The sequence below is a fragment of the Narcine bancroftii genome, chromosome 6 (assembly GCF_036971445.1).
Source record: "Narcine bancroftii isolate sNarBan1 chromosome 6, sNarBan1.hap1, whole genome shotgun sequence".
Taxonomy (NCBI): Eukaryota; Metazoa; Chordata; class Chondrichthyes; order Torpediniformes; family Narcinidae; genus Narcine; species Narcine bancroftii.
In genome coordinates this window covers 233,019,328-233,046,751 of record NC_091474.1, presented here as the reverse complement: position 1 = coordinate 233,046,751, position 27,424 = coordinate 233,019,328, and the positions used below count along the sequence as shown (strand labels likewise).

The window sequence follows — 27,424 nt, the reverse complement described above, 5'->3', positions numbered from 1 at the left end:
TAGAGATGGAGGTTTGGGGGGAGTAGAGATGGAGGTTTGGGGGGAGTAGAGATGGAGGTTTGGGGGGGAGTAGAGATGGAGGTTTGGGGGGGAGTAGAGATGCAAGTTTGGGGGGAGTAGAGGGAGGTTTGGGGGGGAGTAGAGATGGAGGTGGGGGGGAGTAGAGATGGAGGTTTGGGGGATTAGAGATGGAGGTTGGGGGGGGAATAGAGATGGAGGTTTTGGGGGGGGGAGTAGAGATGCAAGTTTGGGGGGGGAGTAGAGGGAGGTTTGGGGGGGAGTAGAGATGGAGGTTTGGGGGGGAGAGTAGAGATGGGGGTTTTGGGGGTGGGGGGGGGGGAAGTATAGATGGAGGGACTTCTTTTCTCTAGGCTCATGGGTATATTTCAGTGTGGCAACAAGCTCCACGTTAACATGTCCGTCACGCCATTGATTTACATAAAGGTTCACTCTAATCCGATGAGACAGCATATGAAACCAGACCCAATCCCGACTTCGGCCCCAGAATAGACAAGACAATTCAAATTTCGTTACTACAGAATATCGAAAATGATCCCCCCCCCCTCCACCCCATTTTTTAAAAAAAAACTTGCTCGTTTGAAAACTTACCACCAGGTGTTTTGTTTAAAGTGGACAAATGAATCTTGTTTTAGATATTTTAAAAAAGCCAAGCATGCACAACTGTTTTGATAATATATAGAGGACAGAGGGGGGGGGGGAAAAAAGCCTCGACCCAGCATACAAAACTACAGAGAGAAATACAAACTGCAGAGCTCCCCAGGAGCTGATTCCAACCCCCCTCCCCCCCCCAGAAAGAAGAGATAGATTTCTTTTTAAAGAGAGAGAGAGGTTAAAACTTAAGAATAATCTCAGAGAATGCTTGATATATAAGAATGTTACTCGACCTTTCGTCCCCTGCCAGTTCAGACTCTGTCCTACTTAGAGCATCATTTTTGTCAACTGGGTGGGGGGGGTTGGAGAAAAGGCTCTCAAAGGCCATTTTCCCCCACACACACACACACACAAGGCCGGGCTTGGAGAGGAGGGCCTCAGCAGAGACGTTGCGGGTGGGACTGTGGATTAATCTATCGGAAAATAATTAAAAAAAATTAAAAGAAATCTCACGGTTCTTTTTTTTTCTCTTCCCCCCCAAAAAAAAACACAAGAGCGTTCGACCTTACGCGAGTTCTGATTTGGTTAAAACTGTTTGCGTATTGGTTCTAAAGAGTTTGGATACCCCTCTTTTTCCGCCGGTTGGGTTCTTGGTGGATATTGGTTGGCGAGAGCAACAACAAGACAAAAGAGGAGAGAAATGTTCGCACGGCTGTGGTTAACTCCTCGCAAACATGGCGCTCGACGCTCTCTAGTGCGGCGGCGGCGGCAGAGAGGCGCGCGCTCTCTCCCTCTCGCCCGCCCGCGCTCTCCCGCCCGCCCGCGCGCACACAGGAAACGGCGGGAGCGCCCCGCCCACTGGTGGGACGGGACGGACGGCGATTGGTCGTCGGCGCCGTCCGTCTCTCGCCTGCCGCTGACGTCGGCTCCCAGCGGCTGGCGAGAAAATAGGCCTGCGCGCGGATGGATATCCAGGTAGGTGGGGTCGGTGAAACCTTTTTTTTAAATACTTATTTCTCTCACCGTCTGCGCGTCTCCCCCACCAACCACCCCCCACTACTTCCCTCTCTCTTTTAATTCCGTCGGCGACGCAAAAGGGGGGGAGGGGAAGGGTTCCCGCGGAGCAGCCACGGCGCCGACAAAATGGCGGCGGGAAAGGATCGGAAATAAGGAACTCCCCTCTTTTACTCTCGACGCCATTAATTCTCCTCCAAATAAACGGGGGAGGGGTGATTCCCGCATCTACTTTGTGGGTCCCCGTCGGGTTTTTTTGGGGGGGGGTAAAGGTTTAGCGACGAGAGTCGGCAGGCGCTGCGCTTGCGGTAAAAGCCGCTCACAAATGCCGTGGCGGACACTCGCCCGACAGGGGATTTAGGAAAAAAAAATCTAATCTCGCCGACGTTTCGGGCCTGAGAGGATTCACCCTCCCGAGGAAGGCGCTGACCATGGAAAAGAGCGGCCATTTCCCGAAACCATGAGTCATGGTTCGGCCAACTGGCGCCCCACAGTTGCCCCGAGGTCTGGGCGAAGAGCCAGAGCCTGACCCTTTTCGACGGTAAAAAGTTGACCGAGATTACTCCCCCCCCCCCCCCCCCAGAAGATGGCGGCCTCCACGGCCCCCTCGTCTCTCCCGAGCTTCCCCTCACAAGATGGCGGCCTCCACGGCCCCGTCGTCTCTCCCGAGCTTCCCTCACAAGATGGCGGCCTCCACGGCCCCGTCGTCCTTCCTTGCTTCCCCTCACAAGATGGCGGCCTCCACGGCCCGTCGTCTCTCCCGAGCTTCCCCTCACAAGATGGCGACCTCCACGGCCCAGTTGTCTCTCCCGTGCTTCCCCTCACAAGATGGCGGCCTCCACGGCCCCGTCGTCTCTCCCGTGACCCCCTCACAAGATGGCGGTCCCACGTCTTTCCGTGACCCCCCCTCACAAGATGGCGGCCTCCATGGCCCCGTCTCTGCCTCGTCGAAGCCCCTCGACTGCTCATCCCTTAATTTTTTTTTCTTGCGTTTTGAATGCATCTCAAAATAATCAGACTTTCACGGTTTAAAAACAAAATCTTGTTTATGCCACGATTCAAAGAAAACCTGCATTCTTTGGTCTTTGTGTCATTTAATCCGGTCCCAGATACAAGAATGTAGCTGTTCCTGGGACATTAGTTTTCTTCCTAACAATGATCCTTTTGCAGAAACATTTGTTTGCCTAATAAGAAGCTCTTTGTGTTATTCCTGGAATTTCTATTAGGAATGGCAAGTCGGTTGTAAAGTTATGTCATGCTAATTATATTGCAAAATATACTGGTTATGAAGGTCTGTCAGAACCTATCCTTTTTAGCTGCCTTGATTTCTGTTGGCAGCACTCAACCAAATCATAGTATTGTTGAATTGTCATTTGGGCTGACTTTTATAGTCTATCTTTCAGTATCCATGTTACTCCATCCACTATGCTGGCAAAATTTAGACAAGCAATGGTAAATAATAAGGACCACTTGAAGGTAAATTAAGAGAATGGTAAAATAAATCTGAGAGCAGATCTAGTCTGGTTAATTAGGATCTAAAAAGAAAATGCTGGAAATGTGCAGCAAGCCAAACAGGATTCATGGGGAATGTGCGGAATGAAGGTGAACTTCCAGTGTTCATCTCACTAAACTCTTTAAAATTACTTTTCCATCTCAGAAAAGTCTGATAATTGTGATGCTTAATGCTATTTGTTTCAAGCTGGAATCACCGATGCATGAAGTTTTTCAAGTTTGTGATTGATTTTCCCTTTCTGTTTCCTAACCTTGATGATCTTGTGAAATCATGCAGTTCTTGGCAACCAAACTTTTAGTTTATTAATCTGCAGTTGGTAACCTTGCTAATTCTTCTAACAAGGAGTTCAATCCATCACAGAGGAGGTCAGCAGTTTCCTTCAGTAAATTATGGAGAAAATAATGCATTTATTTTCCATGCAGATACTTTTCACTGTGTACCAAAGATCTTCCCTTGGCTTTATATTTATGCATCAGCCTAAAACCAGTCACATTGTAGAAAAGGCTGAAGACGGGCATCCATGCAAAATTAGTTATTTCTTTAAGTTCTTTTTTGCTGATAGATTTGTTATTTTAGTGTGAAATATCAGATTGTGACAATAGCTGCAGGAGTTTCGAGCCAGCACCGCCATTCACTGTGATCGTGATCATCCACAATCAGTACCCTGTTCCTGACTCCCCCCCCCCCCCCCCCCCCCCCCCCCTCCCCGCCATATCCCTTGACTCTGCTATCTTTAGGAGCACTCTAACTCTTTTTTGAATTGGCCTCCACTGCCTTCTGAGGCAGAGCATTCCACGGATCCACAACTCTCTGGGTGAAAAAGATTTTTCCTCAACTCCATTCTTAAACTGGCCTCTGGCACTGGACTCTCCCAACAACGGGAACATGTTTCCTGCCTCTAGCGTGTCCAATTCCTTAATAATCTTGTATGTTTCCATCAGATCCCCTCTCATCCTTGTTAATTCTAGTATATACAAGCTCAGTTGCTCCAATCTTTCAACCTATGACAGTCCCGCCATCCTGAGAATTAACCTTGTGAACCAACGCTGTACTCCCTCAATAGCAAGAATGTCCTTCCTCAAACTTGGAGACCAAAACTGCACACAGTACTCCAAATATGGTCTCACCAGGGCCCTGTGCAACTGCAGAAGGACCTCTCTGCTCCTGTACTAAACTCCCCTTGTTATGAGGTCCAACATGCCATTAGGTTTCTTCACTTCCTGCTGTACCTGCATGCTTATTTTCAGTGACTGATGAACAAGGACACCTAGATCTCATTGTATTTCTCCATTTCCTAACTTGACAGTATTCAGATAGTAATCTGCCTTCCTGTTCTTGCCACCAAAGTGGATAACCTCACATTTATCCACATTGAACTGCATCTGCACACTCACCCAACCTGTCCAAGTCACCCTGCATTCTCATAACATCCTCCCCACATTTCACACTCCTCCCAGCTTTGTGTCATCTGCAAATTTGTTAATGTTACTTTTAATCCTTTCATCTAAATCAAAAATGTGTATTGTAAATAGCTGCAGTCCTAGCACCAAGCTTTGTATTAACCCACTAGTCACTGCCTGCCATTTCTGAAAGGGACCCATTAATCCCTACTCTTTATTTCCTGTCTGCCAACCAATTTTCTATCCATTTCAGTACCCTATCCCCAATACCAGTGCTCTAATTTTGCCCACCAATCTCCTATGTGGGACCTTATCAAAAGCTTTCTGAAAGTCCAGGTAAACTACATCCACTGGCTCCCCCTTGTTCATTTTCAAGGATTGTACATTTCTATTAAACAAAATATGAAAGCTATTAAATACTCCAAAAGAATTTTCATCAGTTCTGTGAACATGAAGAAAGCACGTCAGCACCTCTAATTCCTCAGGAGATTGTGGAGGTTTGGTACGACATCAGAAACCCTGGCAAATTTCTACAGAGGTGTGGTGGAAAGTGTGCTGACCAGCTACATCACAGACTGGTATGGGGACCCCAATACCACTGAGGATAAAGGCCTCAAAAAAGTAGTGGACACAGCTCAGGATATCACAGGCAAAACTCTCCCTACCATCAAGAACATCTCGAGGGAACACTTCCATTGAGAGCAGAGCAATTATCAAGGATTTACAACACCCAGTACACATTCTGTTGTCACTGCTACCATCAGGAAAGGGGTGTAGGTGCTACAAGACTCACCATCAGGTTCAGGAACAGCTGCTATCCCGCCACCATCAGTCAAACTCCATCACCATCAACAACAAACTCCATCAGGGACTCTTACTTTTGCACTTTATTGATTTTTAAAAATTTTCTCTGTATTGCATAGTCAGTTTGTTTACATTTCTTTCTTTCTTTTTTTCATTACCAATAGGTGATGTAAGCCTCTCTGACTCTAAGAGGCGTTTACGCAATTCCTGCCGTTGGCGAATTTGTCTGCCTTGCAGTAGACAAAAAGAAATTTCATGTACTATGACGCTTGTTACGAGCCTAGAGGATCCCAAAACCCAGCAGCAATAGATATTCACCAAGACAAATGCATACTTAAACAAAAGTTGCTTTTAATTATCTTTAAACATGAAACTTTAACTTATTACTATTAACTAACCAAACTTAACCCCCTTCTAATTCTAAGCACATGTGTATGTAATGTGTGTGTAAGTTCAGAAAAGTTCTTTGATTTACTTCTCATTCCTCAAAGTTTACTGGTTCCAGGCAATTCTTACACTATGCTTAGAATTTAACATTTACAAAGTTCACCAGGCTTTTGTGCTTGAAAGGTAAATGGTTACCGCTCAGGAAAGTTCTTGTCGGTTTTCAGAGAGAGATTTGTTGTTCCAGGACATCCACAACTGATGTACTTCCATCAGCCACTTCGGTGTCTTGCGGAAAAAACTTGCCCCCTTCAGGGTTCTCCAGATGATAACCTCTTTCTTTCAGGTCACCACAGAGTTCCTTTTTGTTTCTCTCATTTCAAGTGAGACATAAGGCAGCCAGTCCTCTCCTCTTAGAATCAAGAGTAGAATCAAGGGCTTTAACCAGGCTGAACTAAGCACTCACAACCCATCTTCCAAATGGGGTTTTTCCACAAGCTTGAAAGTGGTACTTCTGCTTCATCCCTAGGAAGACGAATCTCAGGGTTGTATGTAATGTCATGTATGTAACTCTGACAATAAAATCTGAAATCTGTGTTTGTGTCTTATTATATTTGAGATAGTGCCAGAGTAATAGAGTCAATCAGCACAGAAAAGGCTCTTTGACCCAAAGTCCCTGCTCACCAAGTTGGCATTCAGGGCTGGTCCTATTTCCCTGCATTTGGTCCATATCTTTCCAAACCCTTCCTATTCACATATCTGTCCAAATGTCTCTTGAATGTACATTAGATTTTATTGCTCAGAACTTCAGATTCAGATTTATTGTCAGAGTAAATACATGATATCATACAACCCTGAGATTCTTTTTCCTGGGGTGAGGCAGAATTACCACTAATTGATAGTGCAAAAACAAAACTACACATGTAAATAAAGAAAGAGCTGTAAACATTGTCCAATACAATACAAAGAGGAAAAAAAATAATTAAAGTGCAAAAGTAAGTCCTTAACTGAGTCCCTGATTGAGTTTGTTGTTGAGGAGTCTGATAGTGGAGGGGTAGCATTTGCTCCTGAGCCTGGCAATGTGAGCCTTATACCTAAACCTCTTTTCTGATGGTAGCAGTGAGAACAGTGTGTGTGCTGGGTGGTGTGGATCCTTGATGATTGCTGCTGCTCTCTGATGGCAGCGTTCCAAAATCAGAATTTATTGTCATGAACAAATCATGGAATTTGGTGTTTTGCAGCAGTAAACATTCATATTATAACCATCTTACATCATTACTATAAAAAAATAATAGTGTATGAAAAGCAAGGCAGTGTCTTTGGTTCATTGATCATTCAGGAATCTGATGGCAGCGGGGAAGAAGCTGTCCTTGTGCCACTGAGTGGCTCAACAACAAACTCAATCAGGGACTCAGTTAAGGACTTACTTTTGCACTTTAATTATTTTTTTTCCTCTTTGTATTGTATTGGACAATGTTTACAGCTCTTTCTTTAGGCTCCTGTACCCTTTTCCTGATGGTAGCAGAGTGAAGAGGACATGGCCTGGGTGGTGGGGGTCTTTGAGGATAGAGGCTGATTTTTTAAGACACCGCCTCACCCTGGAGAGTTCTCGATGGTGGGGAGGGCTTTGCCTGTGATGTCCTAGCCTGTGACCATCACCTTATGTAGGGCTTTATACTCAGAGGTATTGATGTTGCCATACCAGACCAGACCATGATGCAGCCAGTCAGCACACTTTCTTTGGTCTGACCTGCTCATGCAAAATGTTCAATAAACCTAAATGTTGTAAATGGTATTTAAAATATACTTGCTGAGAAGTTGAAATTGATTCTGTTAACCAACAGCGTCCTAGAAATTTTCTATTTTTCCCTCTCATTACTTGATCATGACGAGGGGAAAAATCAACAAGATCAACTACAAAAGCTGCCTTGGTAAAACATCATAGATAGGTACAGTAAAACCTCGTTAGAACGCGGTAGTTGGGGTCCAAGGTTTCATCCTGCATTACAGCCGAGTCGCAGAACAGATGCTTATGTGTCATGATTCAGGAAGCAGGAAAACAGAAAACTCTGACTCAAACCCAAGAATAAGACCTTTAAACCCCACATATTAAAAACACATCTTGTAAATGAGTTATAAGAGACCATTTTTGAGTTTGTGGTTGTTAGCCTGACATCCTAAAATCAATGTTTGGGGTCCACGGACCCCCATGGTATAAGCGATTCCATGGATTAAAGAATCGCGTTCTAATGAGGTTTCACTGTATTTGGAAATTAAAGGAACCAAGGAATGTGAGAAGAGGGTAGAATCTAGCTTGAGGGCTGCTTCTTTCTGTGAAACCAGGCGAAAGGTTACTAACTAAATGGGTTGACGATCTTGAGCCGGGAAAGAAAGGAGATGTTTTATTTCATAATGGAGATGAGATAAATGGGTACAGCTTGATCCCTCATTTCAGTAATTGCTGCATTTCATTGTCACATTTTGCACCTTCTGGGGACAGATAGTAAGCAGGCAGATGAGTGATTTAGTATCAGTGGGAGAGGAAACCCAGAAAACAGAACTGCTCAGGTATGCTCATCTTGGTTGATACATTGAGAAACAGAAAAAATTGAAAATCCTGGAATCTTCGTGAACAAAGAGAAGTCGGAGGAAATCAGCTGGTCAGGCAGCATCCATGGAAAAAATGATCTGCTAGTGTCAAGACCCTTTATTGAGATGAAAGTTGGAAGGGGGGCAGACAGGAAAGCAGAGTGGCTGGGGAGAGCCCAAATGGTGATGGATGACAGTTAGCAGAAGGGACCAGTAGGGGTGAGGAAACTTAGAAATAAAAGTGAGAACAGCTACAAGTTAAGGAGATGGGAACAATGGAACTAAATAGAGGAGTGGTTTCACAAAATTCAATATTTCATGCTGTGGATTTAAGACAGTCCAGGAGGAAAATTATATTTTGTTGCTCAAGTTAATGTTCAGCCTCACCCAACCAATATATTCAACTAGTTTGCAAGAACCTGGTGCTTGATTGCTGCTCATGTTCTCAAGTCAGATACTGGTGCAGACAGGCAAAACATCATCATTCCTGATAATATAGTGAGCAACAGATTAAGATTAAGCTGTTTCATTGTGCAAGTAAAGTCATTGGAGAGAAATTACGATACTTTTTATGGTCATGATGTAAAAGAAAGGGCAAACACATTTATGTAGTAACTCAAAACCATAAAACATCCTAAGGCGCTTCACAATCACCACAATATTCGGCAGCAGAATCACTTATATGTGGAATTTAACTGTATATTAGCATTCTCTAAAGAAATCTCTTGGTGCCTGCCACATTGACCACCGCCAGTGGGCTGATAACGCCTCAAACCGTGCATCTTGGCGCCTCACAGTTTGGCGGGCAGCAGCCTCCTTTGAAGAAGACCGCAGAGCCCACCTCACTGACAAAAGGCAAAGGAGGAAAAACCCAACACCCAACCCCAACCAACCAATTTTCCGCTGCAACCGTGTCTGCCTGTCCCGCATCGGACTTGTCAGCCACCAACGAGCCTGCAGCTGACGTGGACATTTACTCCCTCCATAAATCTTCGTCCGCGAAGCCAAGCCAAAGAAAGAAATATACCATATATATGTGTGTAATAGTAGAATTTTGTGGGCCAATTTTTAGGGTAAAATTTAGGGGGTTGACTATTACATGCATACTATTTTTGAGTGTGGTAAGTACCTGCGTCATTTCAGGCATCAGGAGTTCCGATGGAAAGACGGGCGGCCGGGACTGGGTGCTAAGTCCGCAGTCAGGTCATCGAGAGCTCGGATGGCCGGGTGGTAAGTCTGCGGGTCAGGGCGTCAGGTGGGTGGTCGAGGCCTAGGCAAGAGTCAGATGGGACCACGGTCGGGGCGTGGGGAGCTCAGATGGGTGGTTGGATGAGGCGAGGGTCCATGATCGGGGTGATGGGAGCTCGGGTGGGCGGGGCCTAGGCAAGAGTCCGCGGACCAGGGCATCTGGAGCTCTGGTGGGTGATGGCCAGGGACAAAAATAAGTGGGATTGACTTTTACATGGTATCGATTTTTACACATGTACATATGGTATCTTTATGTGGCGCAGTAGAATAGTAGTTATATCGTGTAGCACACGTAGATCTGGGCTCTTGATCCAGAGACAGGTCTGAATCCCACAGCAGTTAGGGGATTTAAATTAAAAACATAATTAAATAAAAATGCTGGTCTTAGAACAAACTCCTGCATTATAATTTATTAAATCACAAAAATTTTGAAGGGAAATCTGGTGTCTGTCTGGTTTAGTCAAAGTATGGTTATAGACCCATTTTAGCAGCTTTCTCAGCTTGGTGGTAATTAGAGATGTTCAATACATACCAGCTTTGCCAGCAGTATCCACACCCATCAGATGAATAATTAAAAGTTCCTTTCACATTGCTGTAGATTTTCTGATTGGGTATTGTACTACCCTTATCTTCAAAACGTCCTGCTGTATAAGTAATAAAACAGTAGAAAAGAGCAAGAGTGTTTTAGGATTTAGTTGACAATTAGCAGGCTGCATTGTCCAACTGCTTATTGCTTAAACAAGCAATTAGTAGTGTATGCTAAATCAGAAAACAATGTATTGTATCATAAAACCAGGATATAGAAGGGTTCGACATATGAGATTTTTTTTTAGAAGGTGTAACGATTATTCTCAATGAACAGTCTTACTGCAGAAATAATTTGTGGCTTCATGTTCTCAGATGTGTGCATTCAGTATATTTCCTTTTGAGGTCTGGACAAGGTTGCAATGCAGAAGAAGTGCTGGTTTAAGGATTGAGAAGACAAGCTTTAAAAATTGTAAATGGAGAGCTTGTAGCTAGAATAAGGATAGCTAAGGATGGCAGTAAGATGCTGTTTGAATACTTCTGATCAAAGCAGACTGACTCAGCTGGGCAAAGAAGATGGTGGAGGCAACAGTGCTACTTGCTGTTCAGAAACTGAATTGCAAGGTAAACAAAATACATTGGCAATTTAAGCAAGTTTTGAAAGACTCAATTAGAAACAAAACAAATTTAACTGTATTTAGTTAAGTAATTTTTAAAATTCACGTATATATAATGAATGGATTGTATTGAATTTTTTTCATACAATGTCATGCCTGTCCTGTAGTAATAAAATTCAAACAACAGCTCAACATTGTGTTGTTGCTACTTTATGCATTCTTATAATGTAATCTTGGATTATTTTTCTTTAACATTTCAAATTAATCCCTTATACGTCTTTTGGATGCATTGTAGCATCTCATTTTGGATTCAGCGCTTCAGTGTTTGACACAGAAACAGGAAAATGGGAAGGGGTTTGCTGATGGATTTTAGAAATTACAATTGATGTGATATAAATAAAATACACTGTTCAAAATTGTTCATTTCATTATCAAAAATGGCCAAACCGTTAGAGAGCTAAAATGCCATACACAAAAATGCTGGAGAAATTCAGCAAGTCACACATCATCTATCAGAAGTAAGGGCAATCAACGTTTCAGGCCTGATTCTTTTGTTAAGGTGTGAGCAAAAAGCAGACGGCGTACTTCATGGGAAAGGGGGACCCATAAACTTTGAATGAGTCCTAAAAAAAGTTTGGGAATGGCTGATTTGTTTGTAATTTTCCATTCTCAGTGTTTGAAACAGATACAATTTTCTTTCCTCTCTATAAAAGGAAGATAGAAGATCAGGTCAAATAAAAATGTGAATTTTATCTGCAAAGCTCTAGTTTCCTTCTCTGGTGGATGAGGCAAGTCATGAGTGGTTGTACAAGGTATATCATGTGCAGAGACAACCAAAGTAGCAAAGCATACAAAGAATACCAGAAACACTAACCTGATCATGACCAAATTTTTTTTGTGATGTTGGTTGAGGTGTAGAGTTAAGCCAGGACAAGAGTAGAAAAAAATGAATTAATTCACCTAAGAGCTTTAATGGACCCTCAGCCCTATCCCTGAATTTCAATAGGAGAATCCAGCGGTGTCAATTTTAGAACAACCACAGTATGACTAGATTTTAAACTCAAGCCTCTTGTATATTACATTAATAATGATGAGCTTATTGTCATTATACATTGTACAATGTACATATGCACTAAAATTATTACTTGCTGAAGCTGAATGATGTTTTATATAAAAAAAGTTAACAAGAATAGGAAAGCTAAGACTTGAATTAAAAAGAGAAAATAAATGCAATTGATAGATAATAAAATATTCACAGTTAAAGGCTATAGAGAGTTGTGAACTTGGCTAGTGCCATCACGGGCACCAGTCTTCACTCCATCAAGGATATTTACAAGAATCAGTGTCTCAACATAGAAATAAATAAATGTATTCCATTAGAAAAAATAACATATAATTTAAGAAATAACATCACAATATTCGAACAAATTTGGGAACCATACATGGAATACAATAGAGAAATCTTACCATGAACCTCCACCACCTAAAATAACAGAAGGAGAAGACAACGAAATGAACTGACTCAGTATATAAAAGTAAAAGATAAAAATTTCTGTTTATTTTATTAAGTGACGACATTGTTTAACGGATTTAATGTATCTTATAGATTGAACTTTGAATAAATGGGAAGGGGGAGAGGGAGGGAGGGAATGGAGGGGGAAAAAGGGGAGAAAATGACACTATATATTCAAGAGAAAAATGTCTATGTATTTTGGTCAGTGTGGTTTATTGTGTGAAAAATAAAAAATTAAAAGAAAAGAAACCAGCCTCTATTCTCAGACCTTCACCACTCAGGCCATGCTCTCTTTTCACTGCTACCATCAGGAAGGAGGTACAAGAGCCTGAAGACGGACACCCATCGTTAAAAAAAACAGCTTCTTCTGCTCTGTCATCTTCTTTTGTATTAATTAATTTTTAAAAATAGTGCAGATACAGAAATGTAATTTATAGCAACTTTTGCACCTGAAAAGTACAATAACACTGCCGCAAAACAACAAATTTCGTGTCACATGTTTGTGACAATAAATTCTCATTTAACCTAGTGCAAAAAAAAAGTGACTGCAATAGTGCAGTCAATGGAGGATGCCACTGGAGTGCGATACAGAAAAGAATAAATCAATTAACCAAATATTTACTTTGTTGTTTCAGAAAGGACGAAAAAACTAAAAATATGACGAGCTCTGCAGACAAGCCACAAGAGGGCAATGTAAGTCTGGATCTACCGACCAAATTCACTGCACTATCTTTTTGTTCTGTACCTCTGCAAAAACCTTCAACTGCCTACACCTGATCATGCTAAATCATTTTGAGCTGCACTTTAAATTGAAATACATATTAAAGCATGGTTTAACAAAAAAGGAGCTTATTCTACAAATGACCGCATCAATGACAGGGATCTCCCCAGTGGCCAACCATTTCAAATCTGCGCCCTGCTCCCATGCTGAAGTGTCTGTCCATGGCCTCGTTCTGTCAAACCAAGGCCACTGTAAATTGGAGAAGCAACAGCTAATATTCTGTCTGGGCCCTCTCCAATCAGATGGCATTAACATCAACTTGTTCTGTTTCTGCTAGCCTACTCCCTTTCCCTCTCCTTTTACAGAGCCTTCCCCTGTTTGCTGGTGTTCCCTCCCCCCCATGTTCACCTATTACCTCCTGCTTGTGGGACTGTGCTCCTCCCCCTGCCCCTTCACCATTTTGTTCAGGCACCTGTCTATATTTTGCTCATACCTTTGGTTATGTACCTTTGCTCTATAAAGTACACTATTTGACCTGCTGAGTTTCTCCAGCGTTGTGTTTTGACTTCAATCGTGGTATCTGAAGATTTTCATGTTTTACTGTTAATCTATCAGAGCTTTGAAATATTGTTTTGTCAATATGTTCTCATAAGTATCTGCTATTGCCAGATACCATGTGCTCAATAATAATGGATTTATAATTAGTTGGTGTCACACGATCTAAAGTTAGTGACGAGAATAGCCTTTCACTATTTTAATTTCTTTGTTGTTTCTGTCTTAATGAAATAATAAGACTTTGAACAGCAGCTCTTTCTTGTATCCTGAACATTCAGCCGTGTCCTTTCATTGGTAATTTATAGACCTTTAAGGTGTGTTATGTGCAAGGCGATCTGTTCTCGTGCCTGGAGAAGGAAGCACTGGCACATTGCACCAGCAAAGGAGGCAGGGATAGCAGTCTTGTTCAAGAAGAAGTATGGATGTGTTGAGGAACTCCAGAATCAGAATCAGAAAAGTGACGTTACTTGAAATACCCTTTCATATCATAGGAAGGGATGTGCTTTTGCCAGTTTTTCCTAATTCTTTATTCTTTCTAAAGAACTTTGAGCAAGTAGTGACCTATTTGGATGCTTCTCTTGAATTGTCCATAGTGTCACAGAGAGATACAGCATAAGCAAAAAAAATTGTAGTAATTTGGGGAAATCGCAGGCTGAGCCTAGCTTCAATCGACTTGATACATATGTAAGACCTGATGCATTATGAAGTAGAATTGTACAATGAAATCAAAAAGAATTGAGCCGATTCCGTTTAGAAGGCAGAACAAAATTCCTAAGTTTATTTGCAAGGCTGAAATAGATTCCGAACACAAAGAAACTTGACTTGTGGCCCTTTGCTCAATGGTTTTGAGTGCCTTGGAAAATTCATAGTTTCATTAACTTTTCTAGTTTTGGTAAGAAGGATAGATGCCCACTGGAGAAGATGAAGAACGTCAGTATTTTTAAAAAAAAATATTCTCGTGCCAACTAAAACAGTTGCCAGAGCTTCAGGGGAAACTGGTATAGAGATTGTTCCTTTGTATCATTTGACATAAGTAAACAATTTGCAAAATATTTTTGGCATCTCTACAGCAATAAATTCAAGCCAAATGCACAATAAACTCAAAAGAGGCTAAAATTGTAGTCATACAAATACAGGTTTAATTTGCGACATTTGCAATTTTTTTTTTGACACATTCAGACGCATTATAAAAACAACTATTATTGCAGAGTTACTTGATTTGTGTTTTTAAGGCAGAGATTGACCGGCATTTGATTGGTCAGGACATCAAGGGTTACGAGAGAAGGCTGGGTAGTGGGGCTGAGTGGGAGGATGGATCAGCTCATGATAGAATCGCAGAGTGGACTCAATGGGCGTCTTGTGTTCCTATATTTTGTGATCTTGTTGAAGATGTACTTCCTCAAGTATGAATTTCACATGTGACTCTGACTGCTTGATTAATTTAAGACAGATGAAAGCCTTCAGTTTGCATGCTCATACAAGCTCTTGTTCGCTCACTATGAAAAATGGGACTTCAATCTATTGCACGGATAGATAGCACAGTGGCTGCAGGTAATGACCCTGTTTCATCGCTCCCGAGACTGGGCTCAATTCTGACCTCGGGGGCTGTCCATGAGGTTTGCATCTTCTCGCTGTGACTGTATGGGTTTTCCTAGGATACTCCAGTTTCTCCCACATTCCAAATGGGGGAGTTGATAAAAATGTGTTAATAAAGTGGATTAAGGTGGGATTGGTGTAAAAATGTCTGGTTGATGTGTGGTGCGGACTCAGTGCTCTAAAGGGCATGTCTTCATGCTGCATCTCTCTGAATAGATATCGATAACTTGCTTCATTTTAGTGGCAAATACAGTAAAATCTCCATTATCTGGTACCTATGGGGATCATGGTGTTGGATTTGTGAATTTTCTGGTTGACTGAGACTTACTGTTCCAATATCTAATTGATGCACCTTCATTAAAAATATACCATTAAAAAAAACAAAAGACAATGCAAAATGTAAAGTAATTTGAAAAAAAAATCAGTATTGTGGTCTTTAATTCTGTAAAGTTCACTTTAATCAGGTAATTTCTATAACTTACAAAATTTAAATTTGAACCCATCACTGGTGCTGTAACAGTGTTTCGCTAGCACGACACTTAATCCTGCCACCATCATAATTAACCCCCTCCCCTCGTGCTGACAACCTGACTCACCTCAACGCCATTGTCCCTTCGGTGCAAGCTGACTCACTTCCACACCAGTGTCCAGTCAGACCCTCAGCACAAGCTGACTCACTTCCACACCAGTGTTCAGTCAGACCCTCAGCACAACCTGACTCACTTCCACACCAGTGTCCAGTCAGACCCTCAACACAAGCTGACTCACTTCCACACCAGTGTCCAGTCAGACCCTCAGCACAAGCTGACTCACTTCCACACCAGTGTCCAGTCAGACCCTCAGCACAACCTGACTCACTTCCACACCAGTGTCCAGTCAGACCCTCAGCACAAGCTGACTCACTTCCACACCAGTGTCCAGTCAGACCCTCAGCACAACCTGACTCACTTCCACACCAGTGTCCAGTCAGACCCTCAGCACAACCTGACTCACTTCCACACCAGTGTCCAGTCAGACCCTCAGCACAACCTGACTCACTTCCACACCAGTGTCCTGGTCAGACCCTCAGCACAAGCTGACTCTGTTCCACACCAGTGTCCAGTCAGACCCTCAGCACAACCTGACTCACTTCCACTCCAGTGTCCAGTCAGACCCTCAGCACAACCTGACTCACTTCCACACCAGTGTCCAGTCAGACCCTCAGCACAACCTGACTCACTTCCACACCAGTGTCCAGTCAGACCCTCAGCACAACCTGACTCACTTCCACACCAGTGTCCAGTCAGACCCTCAGCACAACCTGACTCACTTCCACACCAGTGTCCTGGTCAGACCCTCAGCACAACCTGACTCACTTCCACACCAGTGTCCAGTCAGACCCTCAGCACAACCCGACTCACTTCCACACCAGTGTCCAGTCAGACCTTCAGCACAACCTGACTCACTTCCACACCAGTGTCCAGTCAGACTCTCAGCACAACCTGACTCACTTCCACACCAGTGTCCAGTCAGACCCTCAGCACAACCTGACTCTCTTCCACACCAGTGTCCAGTCAGACCCTCAGCACAACCTGACTCACTTCCACACAGTGTCCTGGTCAGACCCTCAGCATAAGCTGACTCTCTTCCACACCAGTGTCCAGTCAGACCCTCAGCACAAGCTGACTCACTTCCACACCAGTGTCCAGTCAGACCCTCAGCACAAGCTGACTCACTTCCACACCAGTGTCCAGTCAGACCCTCAGCACAAAGTGACTCACTTCCACACCAGTGTCCAGTCAGACCCTCAGCACAAGCTGACTCACTTCCACACCAGTGTCCAGTCAGACCCTCAGCACAAGCTGACTCTCTTCCACACCAGTGTCCAGTCAGACCCTCAGCACAAGCTGACTCTCTTCCACACCAGTGTCCAGTCAGACCCTCAGCACAACCTGATTCTCTTCCACACCAGTGTCCAATCAGACCCTCAGCACAACCTGACTCTCTTCCACACCAGTGTCCAGTCAGACCCTCAGCACAACCTGACTCACTTCCACACCAGTGTCCAGTCAGACCCTCAGCACAACCTGACTCTCTTCCACACCAGTGTCCAGTCAGACCCTCAGCACAACCTGACTCTCTTCCACACCAGTGTCCAGTCAGACCCTCAGCACAACCTGACTCACTTCCACACCAGTGTCCAGTCAGACCCTCAGCACAACCTGACTCTCTTCCACACCAGTGTCCAGTCAGACCCTCAGCACAAGCTGACTCACTTCCACACCAGTGTCCAGTCAGACCCTCAGCACAACCTTACTCTCTTCCACACCAGTGTCCTGGTCAGACCCTTGACTTCCTTTAAATTTGAGCCCATTTGCGAGTACTTTTACATCATTGCACTAATCCTTAAGCTAAACATGCTGTTGTCATAATTAGCCCCCTCTTTCAAGTTTACCGATTAAACCCTTACTAGTGTACCTAATAATATAGTGAGAAAAATAAAGACTTTTACCAGTCAGGGATAGGGATCAGAATTTATTGTCATGAACAAGTCACGATATTTGGTGTCTTGAGGCAGTATTTCACAGTGCATAATATAAACTATAAAAAAAAATGCACAAAAAGAATCTGATGGCAGCGGGGAAGAAGCTGTCCTTGTGCCGCTGAGTGCTCGTCTTTAGGCTTCTGTACCTTTCTTTCAACAGTAGCAGAGTGAAGAGGGCACGTCCTGGGTGGTGGGGATCTTTGAGGATGGAGGCTGCTTTTTGAAGACACCGCCTCTTGTAGATGTACTCGATGGAGTGAAATCTGGTGCCTGTGATGTCGCAGGCCAAGTTAACAACGTTCTGGAGATTTTTCTTGTCCTGAGAGTTGGCACCTCCATCCCAGACAGTGATGCAACCAGCCAGAATGCTCTCCACGGTACATCTGGGGAAGTTTTCAAGCGTCTGGTGACATCCCGAATCTCCTAAAGCACCTCACAAAGTAGAGCCACTGGCCGGCCCTTCTTTCTGACTGTCTCGACATGGAGGCTCCAGGACAGATCCTCAGAGATGTTGACAGCCAGGAATTTGAAGTTCTCGACCCTCTCCACTTCTGAGCCCTTGATGAAGGAGATCCATGAGTAGCATCAGCCGGCTCTTCATCCTGTGTGCTGCCATTTTATTCAAACAGTGCTGCCGGCGGGCCATGACCAGGATGCTCTGCTGGCTAACAGTTTGTTCTCAAGGGGTTGAGTGTGGCTTCAGAGAACATTTACTGTTACAATTTTAAACTTTTATTTAAAACTGTATTTATTCTAATCTTGCTTAAAAAATATTTATTTATTTTCTCTGGGGGTTTTTTTTGCCGGTTGATTGAAGTGCTGGATAGTGGGGATTTTACTGTATCTCGTATTCTGATGAAATACACCCTGTACTACATATCAAAAACATTAAATCTGCAGTCACCTATACCACCTGACCTGAGTATTTCCAATATTTTCTTTCAAATCAAATTTGCAGCATCCAGAGTTTAATTTATGATACTTCTTCATCTGCACAGTAAATAGACTTTCGATATTTCAGGTACCGATGCTATCTGAGTTTGTGTGCAGCCTTGTACAGAGATCATAATAAAAGTTGAGGGTTAAGCCATGATCTGTTTGCTAGATTTATCATGTGGAAAATATCGTAACAAAGTTGGAAATGGGTCTCATTATTATTACCATTAGGAGTTGAACTTGTATCTGTTCATGTGTATGCTTAATTATTTTATTCATCAAGTTTCTCATTGTATTCTCATATTAGCCAAGATCATTTTCAATTCGTGCTTTATTTACCTTGCAGAAAAAAAAGTTGGGGATGTTGCAGTACTACAGAAAGATCAGAGATGCATCTATTACTTGGTAATTGATTCAGACATTTTTAACTGATTATGAAATTAGATCATAATTTGCTCATTTAATTTATTTAAATGTCTTGGCAAGATACAGAAAAATATGGAAATATTTTTATGGTGTGTTTCTTTTGATAAATATTTAATATTCTTTGTCGGTTGTAAAACACTTCCAGTTGCCAATGGTTCTTCAATACCTGAACGTGGACTTGAAGGGCCGAGATGGCCTGTTTCCATGTCATCAACTGTTATATGGTTATATAGTTAATCAGATGAATATTTCCATAATTACTTGTAAAAATAGTTGATAGAGCTAAAATGACTAAGATTGATTATAAATATTAATCCTCATATTTTCAGAAGTGGTCATGAAATATTATAGGAATAAGAGAAGCTGGAATAGGTGATTCTGCACCTTATGCCTGCCCTGCTCTTCAATAAAATTGTTGTTAATCTTTTTACCTCAGTTCCACCTTCCTACCTTAACGATATATATTTTGATTCCCTTGGTAACCATAAATCTATGTCATGTGTTGCAAACGAATAAAATTTTATTAATACTAACAAAGGAACAGCAATGGAAAATTCACTAGACAATGGTAAATTCAAAGTAATTTTTTTTATTAAATTATTAATAACAATGTTTTCTTCCTTATTTCTGAACTTTAACTTAATTCCCACTATGCACAAATGTATGTGTCAAAATCCAAACCATTAAGATTGAGCTTGTCTGAAAAGTCAATTTTAAACTTCAGCATCAAATATCTTGTATTGCTTGAAGATTTTTACATCACAGTTCAGAAGTAATTATAAAACACTTCTAAATATCATGTTTTCAGATCCCTTTAATTTCACGAGTCTTTTGATGAGAGATATTTCTTCATACGAGTGATTGCCCAAGAGTTACAGTCTGTTTTCCATGATGACTTCTTTCTTAATCAAGGGTGAAGTGGTCTTACTTACTTTAAAGCCACTTATTTTGAGTATCTCCTACGATAAGGATAATACAAAACAGAAGAGCATCTCCTCTCTCCAGAGACGACTGATTTAACCCTGTGGCTTTCACAGGAGGGTCAATTTCTTCAGTCTGGTTTCAAAATGTCTCTCTCTGCCTTGAGATGTATATTTCTCTGAAATGATGTGACATTTCTTCAAAACACAACTCATAGTGGATGACCTTTTACCTTCCTTCAAATTATCGATTCACATCCACATCTGACCTCATCTCTGTGCAAGAAGTTTATGACTCCGTAAAGTCTGAGCATGTCACACGAGGAATAACGTGCTTAATTGGACCAGCTGTCAGCATAATGCTATGGACACACCCATTGTCTTAGAATCAATTAAGACCCACTTCCGTTCCATTAGGGTCTTGTTCTTCCAGACTTAGCAACTCCGAAATTAACTCTCCCTGTGAATCTCTGTAAATGTGATGTGATTTGTGTGTGACCCCGACTAACTGACTTTACTAAGAAATATATATTTCACAGCTAAAGATTAACATGTTCCACATGGATATACTCATTGTCCGAGGCTTTTTGGGCCTTGGGTAAAGAATTCCAAACATTAGTAAAGATCTTTCTTCCCATTTTGGCCCTTAAGGGATTGTGTCCTCCAGTTTTAGAAACCTGATACAAGGGGAACAATACATCTGCCCTGCCAAGCCTTGCAACGATTGGTGTATGTTTCACTGAGATTTCTCATGATATCAGTTGATTGTGTAGACAGTTAAGAGAGACTGCCTGATTTTGAATGTTTCATTTTTTTTATACAGATTACCAAAACATTAGCAGCAGATAAAGCCTATGACGATCTGCAAAAGAGCCTCAAGGCCATGAGGGACCACTGCTTGGAAAATGGAATTTTGAAGATCTCAATGCCCAAGTAAAAATGATAGACACGTTTATTTTTTTTGCTAGTACACAGTTTGAATGTGTGTCTTTCTTAAGCATTGTACATCTTGTACACGGTTGCAGGGGAAAATTGGTGGGTTGGGGTTGGGTGTTGGGTTTTTCCTCCTTTGCCTTTTGTCAGTGAGGTGGGCTCTGCGGTCTTCTTCAAAGGAGGTTGCTGCCCGCCGAACTGTGAGGCGCCAAGATGCACGGTTTGAGGCGATATCAGCTCACTGGCGGTGGTCAATGTGGCAGGCACCAAGAGATTTCTTTATAGTGGATATAGTGAATTGACAAATGGAAGAGTGTGTTAAATTAGAGGGTTCTAGGACACGTCACCATTAGGCTGAGAGATATTTATAGTACAGTATTAATTTTATGCATAAAATATAATGAAGAAAGATCACACTTGCTATAAACCAAGAGTTGATCACATAGCAGGCACAAAATGTCTTCGGAACCAGCAACTCTGTCCCATTCACAAGAGGCTAATAATGCAGAATGCAAAGAAGATATTTTGCTTTAAAACAATTATGAATTGGTAGAGGCAGAAAATTAAAGCACTTTTTATATCTAGTTTTCTCCCCCCATTTTAGGGCACATTTGGCTTCACAGGTGTTTGTGAGTACTCAGATATGTTTAATTGCTTCATTGGTGCAGGGATAAAAGAGTTGTGATTGCTTCAAAGTTTTTGATCACCTTTGGAGCCTGTAGATGCCATTTTACAACACGAGACCCAGAGTTGTTCCAGTGAAAGTCAGAGAAGCCAGAAGGTGAAAAACAAGAATAAAACAGTGAGAGACATCGTTCAAATCTTACATTACCAAAATCAACAGTTTGGAATGTCATTAAGAAGTAAGAGCGTACTGATGAGCTCAGTAATTGCAAAGAGACTGGTAGGCCAAGGAAGACCTCCACTGCTAATCACAGAAGAATTCTCTCATCATAATGAAGAAAAATCCTCAAATCCCTCCCTCTTCAGGAGGCAGGTGTGGATCTGTCACTGACTACTGTCCGCAGAAGACTTCATGAACAGAAATACAGAGGCTGCACTGCAAGATGCAAACCGCTAGTTAGCCACAGAAATAGGACGGCCGGATTACAGTTTTCCAAGTATTTTAAAAAGCCTGCAGAATTTTGGAAAAAGGTCTTGTGGACTGATGAGACCAAGGTGAACCCGTATCAAAGTGATGGCAAGAGCAAAGTGTGAAGGCGAAAAGGAACTGCCCAAGATCCAAAGCATGCCACTTCATCTGTGAAACATGGTGGTTGGAGTATTATGGCCTGGGCATGTATGGTTGCCATTTATCTTCATAGATGATTTAACTGCTGATAGCAGTAGCAAAATGAATTCTGCGGTATATTGAAACATTTGCTCGAGTTCGAGCAAATGCCTTCAAACTCATTGGATAGTGCTTCATCTTACAGCAAGACCATGATCCCAAACATACAACAAAGGAGTTTTTCCATAGCTAAAAACTGGAAAATTCTTGACTAGCCAAGTCAGTCACCCGATCTAAATTCAATATAGTATGCCTTCCATATGCTGAAGAGAAAACTTGAGGGGTTAAGCCCCCGATACAAGCTGAAGATGAAGATGGCTGTATTAGAGGCCTGGCAGAGTAACATCAATGAAGATACTCAGCACCTGGTGATTGCATACAATAGAATCCCCATTATCTGGCACCTATGGGAATCATGGATGTCGGACATGCAAATTTTCCGGTTGACTGAGACTCACTCTTCCAACGCCTAATTAAGATACCTGCATTAAGAATACACCATTTAAAAGACAAAAGACAGTGCAAAATGTAAAGTAATTTGAAAAAAGTCAGTCTTTAATTATGCAAAGTTCTCTTTAATCATGTAATTCCCATACTTCACAAAATTTAAATTCGAACCTCAGTTGCTGGTGCCGCTACACTAATCACGCTGAGTCATTATTAACCCCCCTCTCCCCCAAGTTTACAGATAAAACCTTACCTAATACTAATATAGGCATGGATAGGGAGACACTGGGAAAGTCGCTCCAGCAGTGAGTCGCATTGACCAGCCCTTCATCCTGGGCATCACCATTTCATCCCCAATGCAACTTTATTGAAATTTTACCACCTTTCTCGCTGACAACCCAACTCACCTTCACTCAAGTGTCCCGGCAGGTCCTCGGTGCACCTTCTTCGTGCAGACAACCTGACCCACCTCTATGCAAGTGTCCTGGACAGGCCCTCAGTGCACCTTCCTCACGCTGACAAACCAACACTTCTACGCAAGTGTCTTGGTCAGGCCCTCGACGCGCCTTCCATGTGTTGACAACCTGGCTCACCTCCATGCAAATAGCAACAGTGAATGCTCATGGAGGGGCATTGCTGGTTTAGTGGGGCAAACCCTGGGTGTGGGCAATGAAGTCTCAGCACTCTTCCATGGGGTCCATCCTCCCAGTCTAATTAAATTTATTTCTTTCCTCTCCCTTTTTTTGCTGGTTGTTTGAGTTTCCGGTTCATTGATTTCTGGATAATGGGGATTTGATTGTACTCAACATAATTACTATTATTGCTATGTCCCAAATATTGTGGTGCCCTGAAATAAGGGACTATGTATAAAATGTGTTATAATTTCTACATGGTCAAACCAAGATGTACGTAAATACCCTTGAATAAAATCTGGAATGTACACTTTAATTACATATGAATTGTTTGATTACAAATTTAAAACTGGGGGGGAATGTAAAGGAAAAAAAAATGTCTTTGCCGCAAACATTATGGAGGGCACTGTATGAGTAATCTCTGTGAAATCTGCTCAGAGTGATTTTCTGTAGCTTATTGTTTGGAGTGTTGTCGCTTAAAGATGACATAAAAGTTTAAATGAGTAAAATAAACAGCCAGGAGTTGAAGTTATCTTTTGTAACCTCTTTATACTACAGATTTACAAATAGAACACACAGTCGAATGCAGTGATACCACACAAGTTAGAAACTTACACAAACTTCTGGTTCTCCTATTATCATCATTGCAATATGTTTCCCCACATCAGAAAAACTTGGGACTGGACAATTTCAGTGAACTGGACTTTTCGGGTAACTGAATAATGGCTTTAATCAACCCCCAACAAAAATGGAAAAAAAACAATGGAAGGCTTTTCAAACATCAAATAATGTTTAATTTTTACTTAAAAGCAGTGTGATCTCTGCTTACAAAATAAGATAAAAGCTTCCTCCTTTTCACTGACATCTGCAGACCTTTTTGCCATTATTACGATACACGAGAGCTCCGTTGGATTCAAAATGGTGCTAACGGTGTGTCAGAGCCCCACATGAGCACGTTAGATGAAAATTTTTTTTCAAGTTGTGATGTCATGTCATCGCTGGGAAAAAAGTTTGGATAATTGATCTTTTCTGTAAACCAAATTTCGGATATGGGAAACGTACATAATTATTGCAGCATATTTTGAAGGGCAGTGGCAGCACCTGGGTCATTCAATCTGTCCAATCTTAAGCAGTAGTTGGGTTCTTGTAGGCATTCAGCAACCCTAACTTCCTGCAAATACAACAAGGAAACAATTTAAAGGTTCCCCCATTGAGTTTACATAATCGTCTGGAATTCTCAAGAAATCTTTTGGTGTTGACCTTTCTTATTCACTGACTCCCACTCCATGTGCCTTAATCTACAAAAATCTTTTTTGATTTTTCTCCATTGAGACCCAAAGTTCCAAAGATGACCATAGAATCAAAAATTTGTGACACTGAAGGACATTATTTGAGCAATTATTGTCCACGCCAAACATAAAGTGAACATTTATGTTACTCTGCTTCCCAGCTCTGTCAATTGCCTGTAGATTTCAACTCCTCGAGTTCTGAAGTAATGAGGGTTTCTGCCTCCACTGCTCTTTCTAGCAGTGAATTCCGGTCCTCTGCCTCAGGTTTCACCTCAGCTCCTTGCTGTTCCTCCCATCAATGAACTGAAATCGGTGCCTCCAAGCTATTGGCAAGTAATGCCCCTCGTTCGTTCGGTCTAAGTCACATGATCTTGTGTACCTCAATTAAATCTTCTCTCAATCTTCATTGCAAGCAACACAACAAATATCACCTGTTCTGTGCATTTAGTTTCAGTGTCTTTTTTAATAAAACTACTGGTTACCTGCAACTAAACAGAGAAGATTGCTTCTGGTTGCTGCCCTTGAACTTCCCAGTCTGTGAAAAGTTGTCCACTGTTGAGTAGCCTCTTTGTCATTGGGCATTTAGGATTTCAGTTGCTCCACCACTGGCTGTAATTGAGCCTGGAGCTGTGGAGTTCCCTCCTCTCCTCCCTTAATATGCTCCATTGTGATCTGTCCTGATGATTTTTTTTTAACTGTGGTTCACTATTAATCTGCATTTATTATTTTGTTTCCTGACTGCTTTCCATTTCATTAACTATCTTGTATTTGTTTGGAAACTCAAATTATGGGTAATTTGTTACAAATATTACTATTTCTCTGCAGGATTGGATGTGGACTGGACAACCTGGAGTGGGACAAAGTTTCTGCAATAATTCAAGAAGTCTTTAAAAGCACAAATATTACAATTACTGTGTACTCTTTGTGAAAATATGTGTATGAGACTTTCATTAGGTGACTTTAAAAATATTGTTGAGGAGAGATAGGTACATTTGTCAGTTACCTGTTTGATTCCCATTATTTGATGGTTTGTTTTTTTATTTCTGTAAGCAGGTCTGAATTTCACCATATTCACAATCACAAATTTCAGTGCCGTGTGTTCCCATAATGGATTGTAATTTTTGAAGAAAAACAGGCAATTCATTTTTGTTAGAGCAGTTTCTAAAATCTGAGGTAATTCAAGAATTTTCTTCAGAGATTTATCAATGTGACAACCAGTTTTGCATTAATACATATTTGCAATATGAATGATCCTGCTTTCATATCCTTACTGTATGCATTTATGAGAATTAAACTTTTTGTTGAAACTGGTGTTACCATGAAATTACTGTATATGATACAGTATATTATTTCTAACAAAGTCTAACAAAACTGAATAGACATAGAAACATAGAAAACTTATACAATACAGGCCCTTCACCTACAAAGTTGTGCCGAACATGTCCCTACCTTAGAAATTACTAGGCTTTCCCATAGCCCCACTGTTTTTCTAAACTCCATGTTCCTATCCAAAAGTCTCTTAAAGGACACTAACGTATCCATCTCCGCTACAGTTGCCGGCAGCCCATTCCATACACACACCACTCTGTATAAAAAAAACTTACCACTCACATCTCCTCTGTTCCTACCACCCCCCCCCCCCCCCCCCCCAAGCATATTGAACCCGTGTCCTCTTGTGCCAACCATTTAAGCCCTGGGAAAAAAAAAGCCTCTGACTATCTCCACGATCAATGGCTCTCTCATCATCTTAAACAACTCGATCATCATCAATTATAAGATATGAATTGGAGTAATATAATTTTCTCACCAATTATATCCCACATCGCAGAAGTTGCATAAATCAAAATCTGAAATAACAGAGGTGTTTTAGGTTTGGGATAGAAATAGGAACAATTTTACATGCTATGTGGTGAGACATTTCTGGCAGGATATTACTGAAATATTAACAAGAATAACGGGAGTGGCCTTCACAAGCAACCCAGAACTTTACCCTTTGGGCAATTTCATTAAAATAAGTAATAAACTAACTAAATTCCAATTTTCATTTGTTAAAATAGCCTTAGCAGTGGCTAAGAAATGTATTGCGATTACTTGGAAATCCGACTCCCCTCTAGATAGAGCATGATGGACTGCTGAGTTGAATAGTTTTATACCTTTGGAAAAAAAATTATATACAACTTAAAAAATGTGACAGCCATATTTGGATCATATAGGGGCCCAATTGTAATTATAAATACAATAATAAAAAGGATAATTAAAAATTGCTGCTATTCTATAAATGAAAGTGATTACCCCATTGAGAATTTTTTTTTGGTTAACATAAATGTGAGCCATGACGGATTTATATTGTGAAAGGGTGAAAGGTTTTTTTTGTTTTTTGTAAAGAAAATGCTTTTTTAAAAAAAACTTTATTAATTCAAAAAACAAATAATATATAACATGCAGCAATTAAACATAAACATGAAAGATTTTTTTATATATAGAAAAAAAGAAAAGAATCCACCCCCCTTCAGCCAACTCTCCTCAGGAGAGCCATAAAAAAAGAAAAAATATTAAAGAAAAAAATTAAATATACATATTAAAATCTAACAATATAAATTGAAATGTAAATATTCTGAGTATAACAACCACTTATTAATAAAAAAATTATAATTATCATGTGAAACATATGTAATTTTTTCCATTATTAAACAATATTTCACCTCATTATGCCATCTATTAATATCAATCATATTTGTATCTTTCCACGTACTAGCAATACATTTTTTCGCTATGGATAAAGCGAAATATACAAAAGCAAGCTGAAACTTATCTAATCCCAAGCCTTTCAGAGATTGCAAACTACCCAATAAAAATACTGTTGGATCTAAAACTATTTTAATCTTATACAGGTATTCTAAAAAAGATTGAATTTTCTTCCAAAAAGATTGTATAT

At 41.3% G+C, this 27,424-nt stretch overlaps 2 protein-coding genes and 1 pseudogene across 10 annotated transcripts in view; 2 read left to right on the top strand and 1 right to left on the bottom strand.

Annotated features, from left to right (window-relative positions):
- Nucleotides 1-2,455, bottom strand: part of LOC138737132 (zinc finger CCCH domain-containing protein 6) — a 33,744-nt gene extending 31,289 nt beyond the window's left edge. The window contains exons 1-2 of one of the 4 annotated variants that reach the window (XM_069887688.1): nt 2,259-2,455; nt 906-1,073 (exon numbers count right to left, since the gene is read on the bottom strand). In XM_069887688.1, the coding sequence (XP_069743789.1) occupies nt 906-1,000 (95 nt within the window). In that variant the 5' untranslated portion in view covers nt 1,001-1,073; nt 2,259-2,455. Of the gene's footprint in view, nt 1-905; nt 1,074-1,181; nt 1,582-2,258 lie in introns of those variants that run through there. The other 3 variants (XM_069887689.1, XM_069887691.1, XM_069887687.1) reach the window with 3 other exon arrangements.
- Nucleotides 1,462-25,800, top strand: LOC138737133 (ADP-ribose glycohydrolase OARD1-like). 6 transcript variants are annotated; one of them, XM_069887693.1, is made up of 6 exons: nt 1,462-1,587; nt 12,855-12,912; nt 14,946-15,046; nt 18,898-18,956; nt 20,721-20,830; nt 25,315-25,800. In XM_069887693.1, exons 3-6 carry the CDS (start codon nt 15,001-15,003, stop codon nt 25,415-25,417), a joined length of 318 nt encoding a protein of 105 aa, XP_069743794.1. In that variant the 5' UTR covers nt 1,462-1,587; nt 12,855-12,912; nt 14,946-15,000; the 3' UTR covers nt 25,418-25,800. The 6 variants fall into 6 exon arrangements, with proteins under 6 accessions (XP_069743794.1, XP_069743793.1, XP_069743796.1 ...); XM_069887692.1 differs by having other exon boundaries at nt 14,942-15,046; XM_069887695.1 differs by having other exon boundaries at nt 1,462-1,596.
- Nucleotides 11,169-14,922, top strand: LOC138737377 (ADP-ribose glycohydrolase OARD1 pseudogene; annotated as a pseudogene).
- Nucleotides 25,801-27,424: the final 1,624 nt, after the last annotated feature.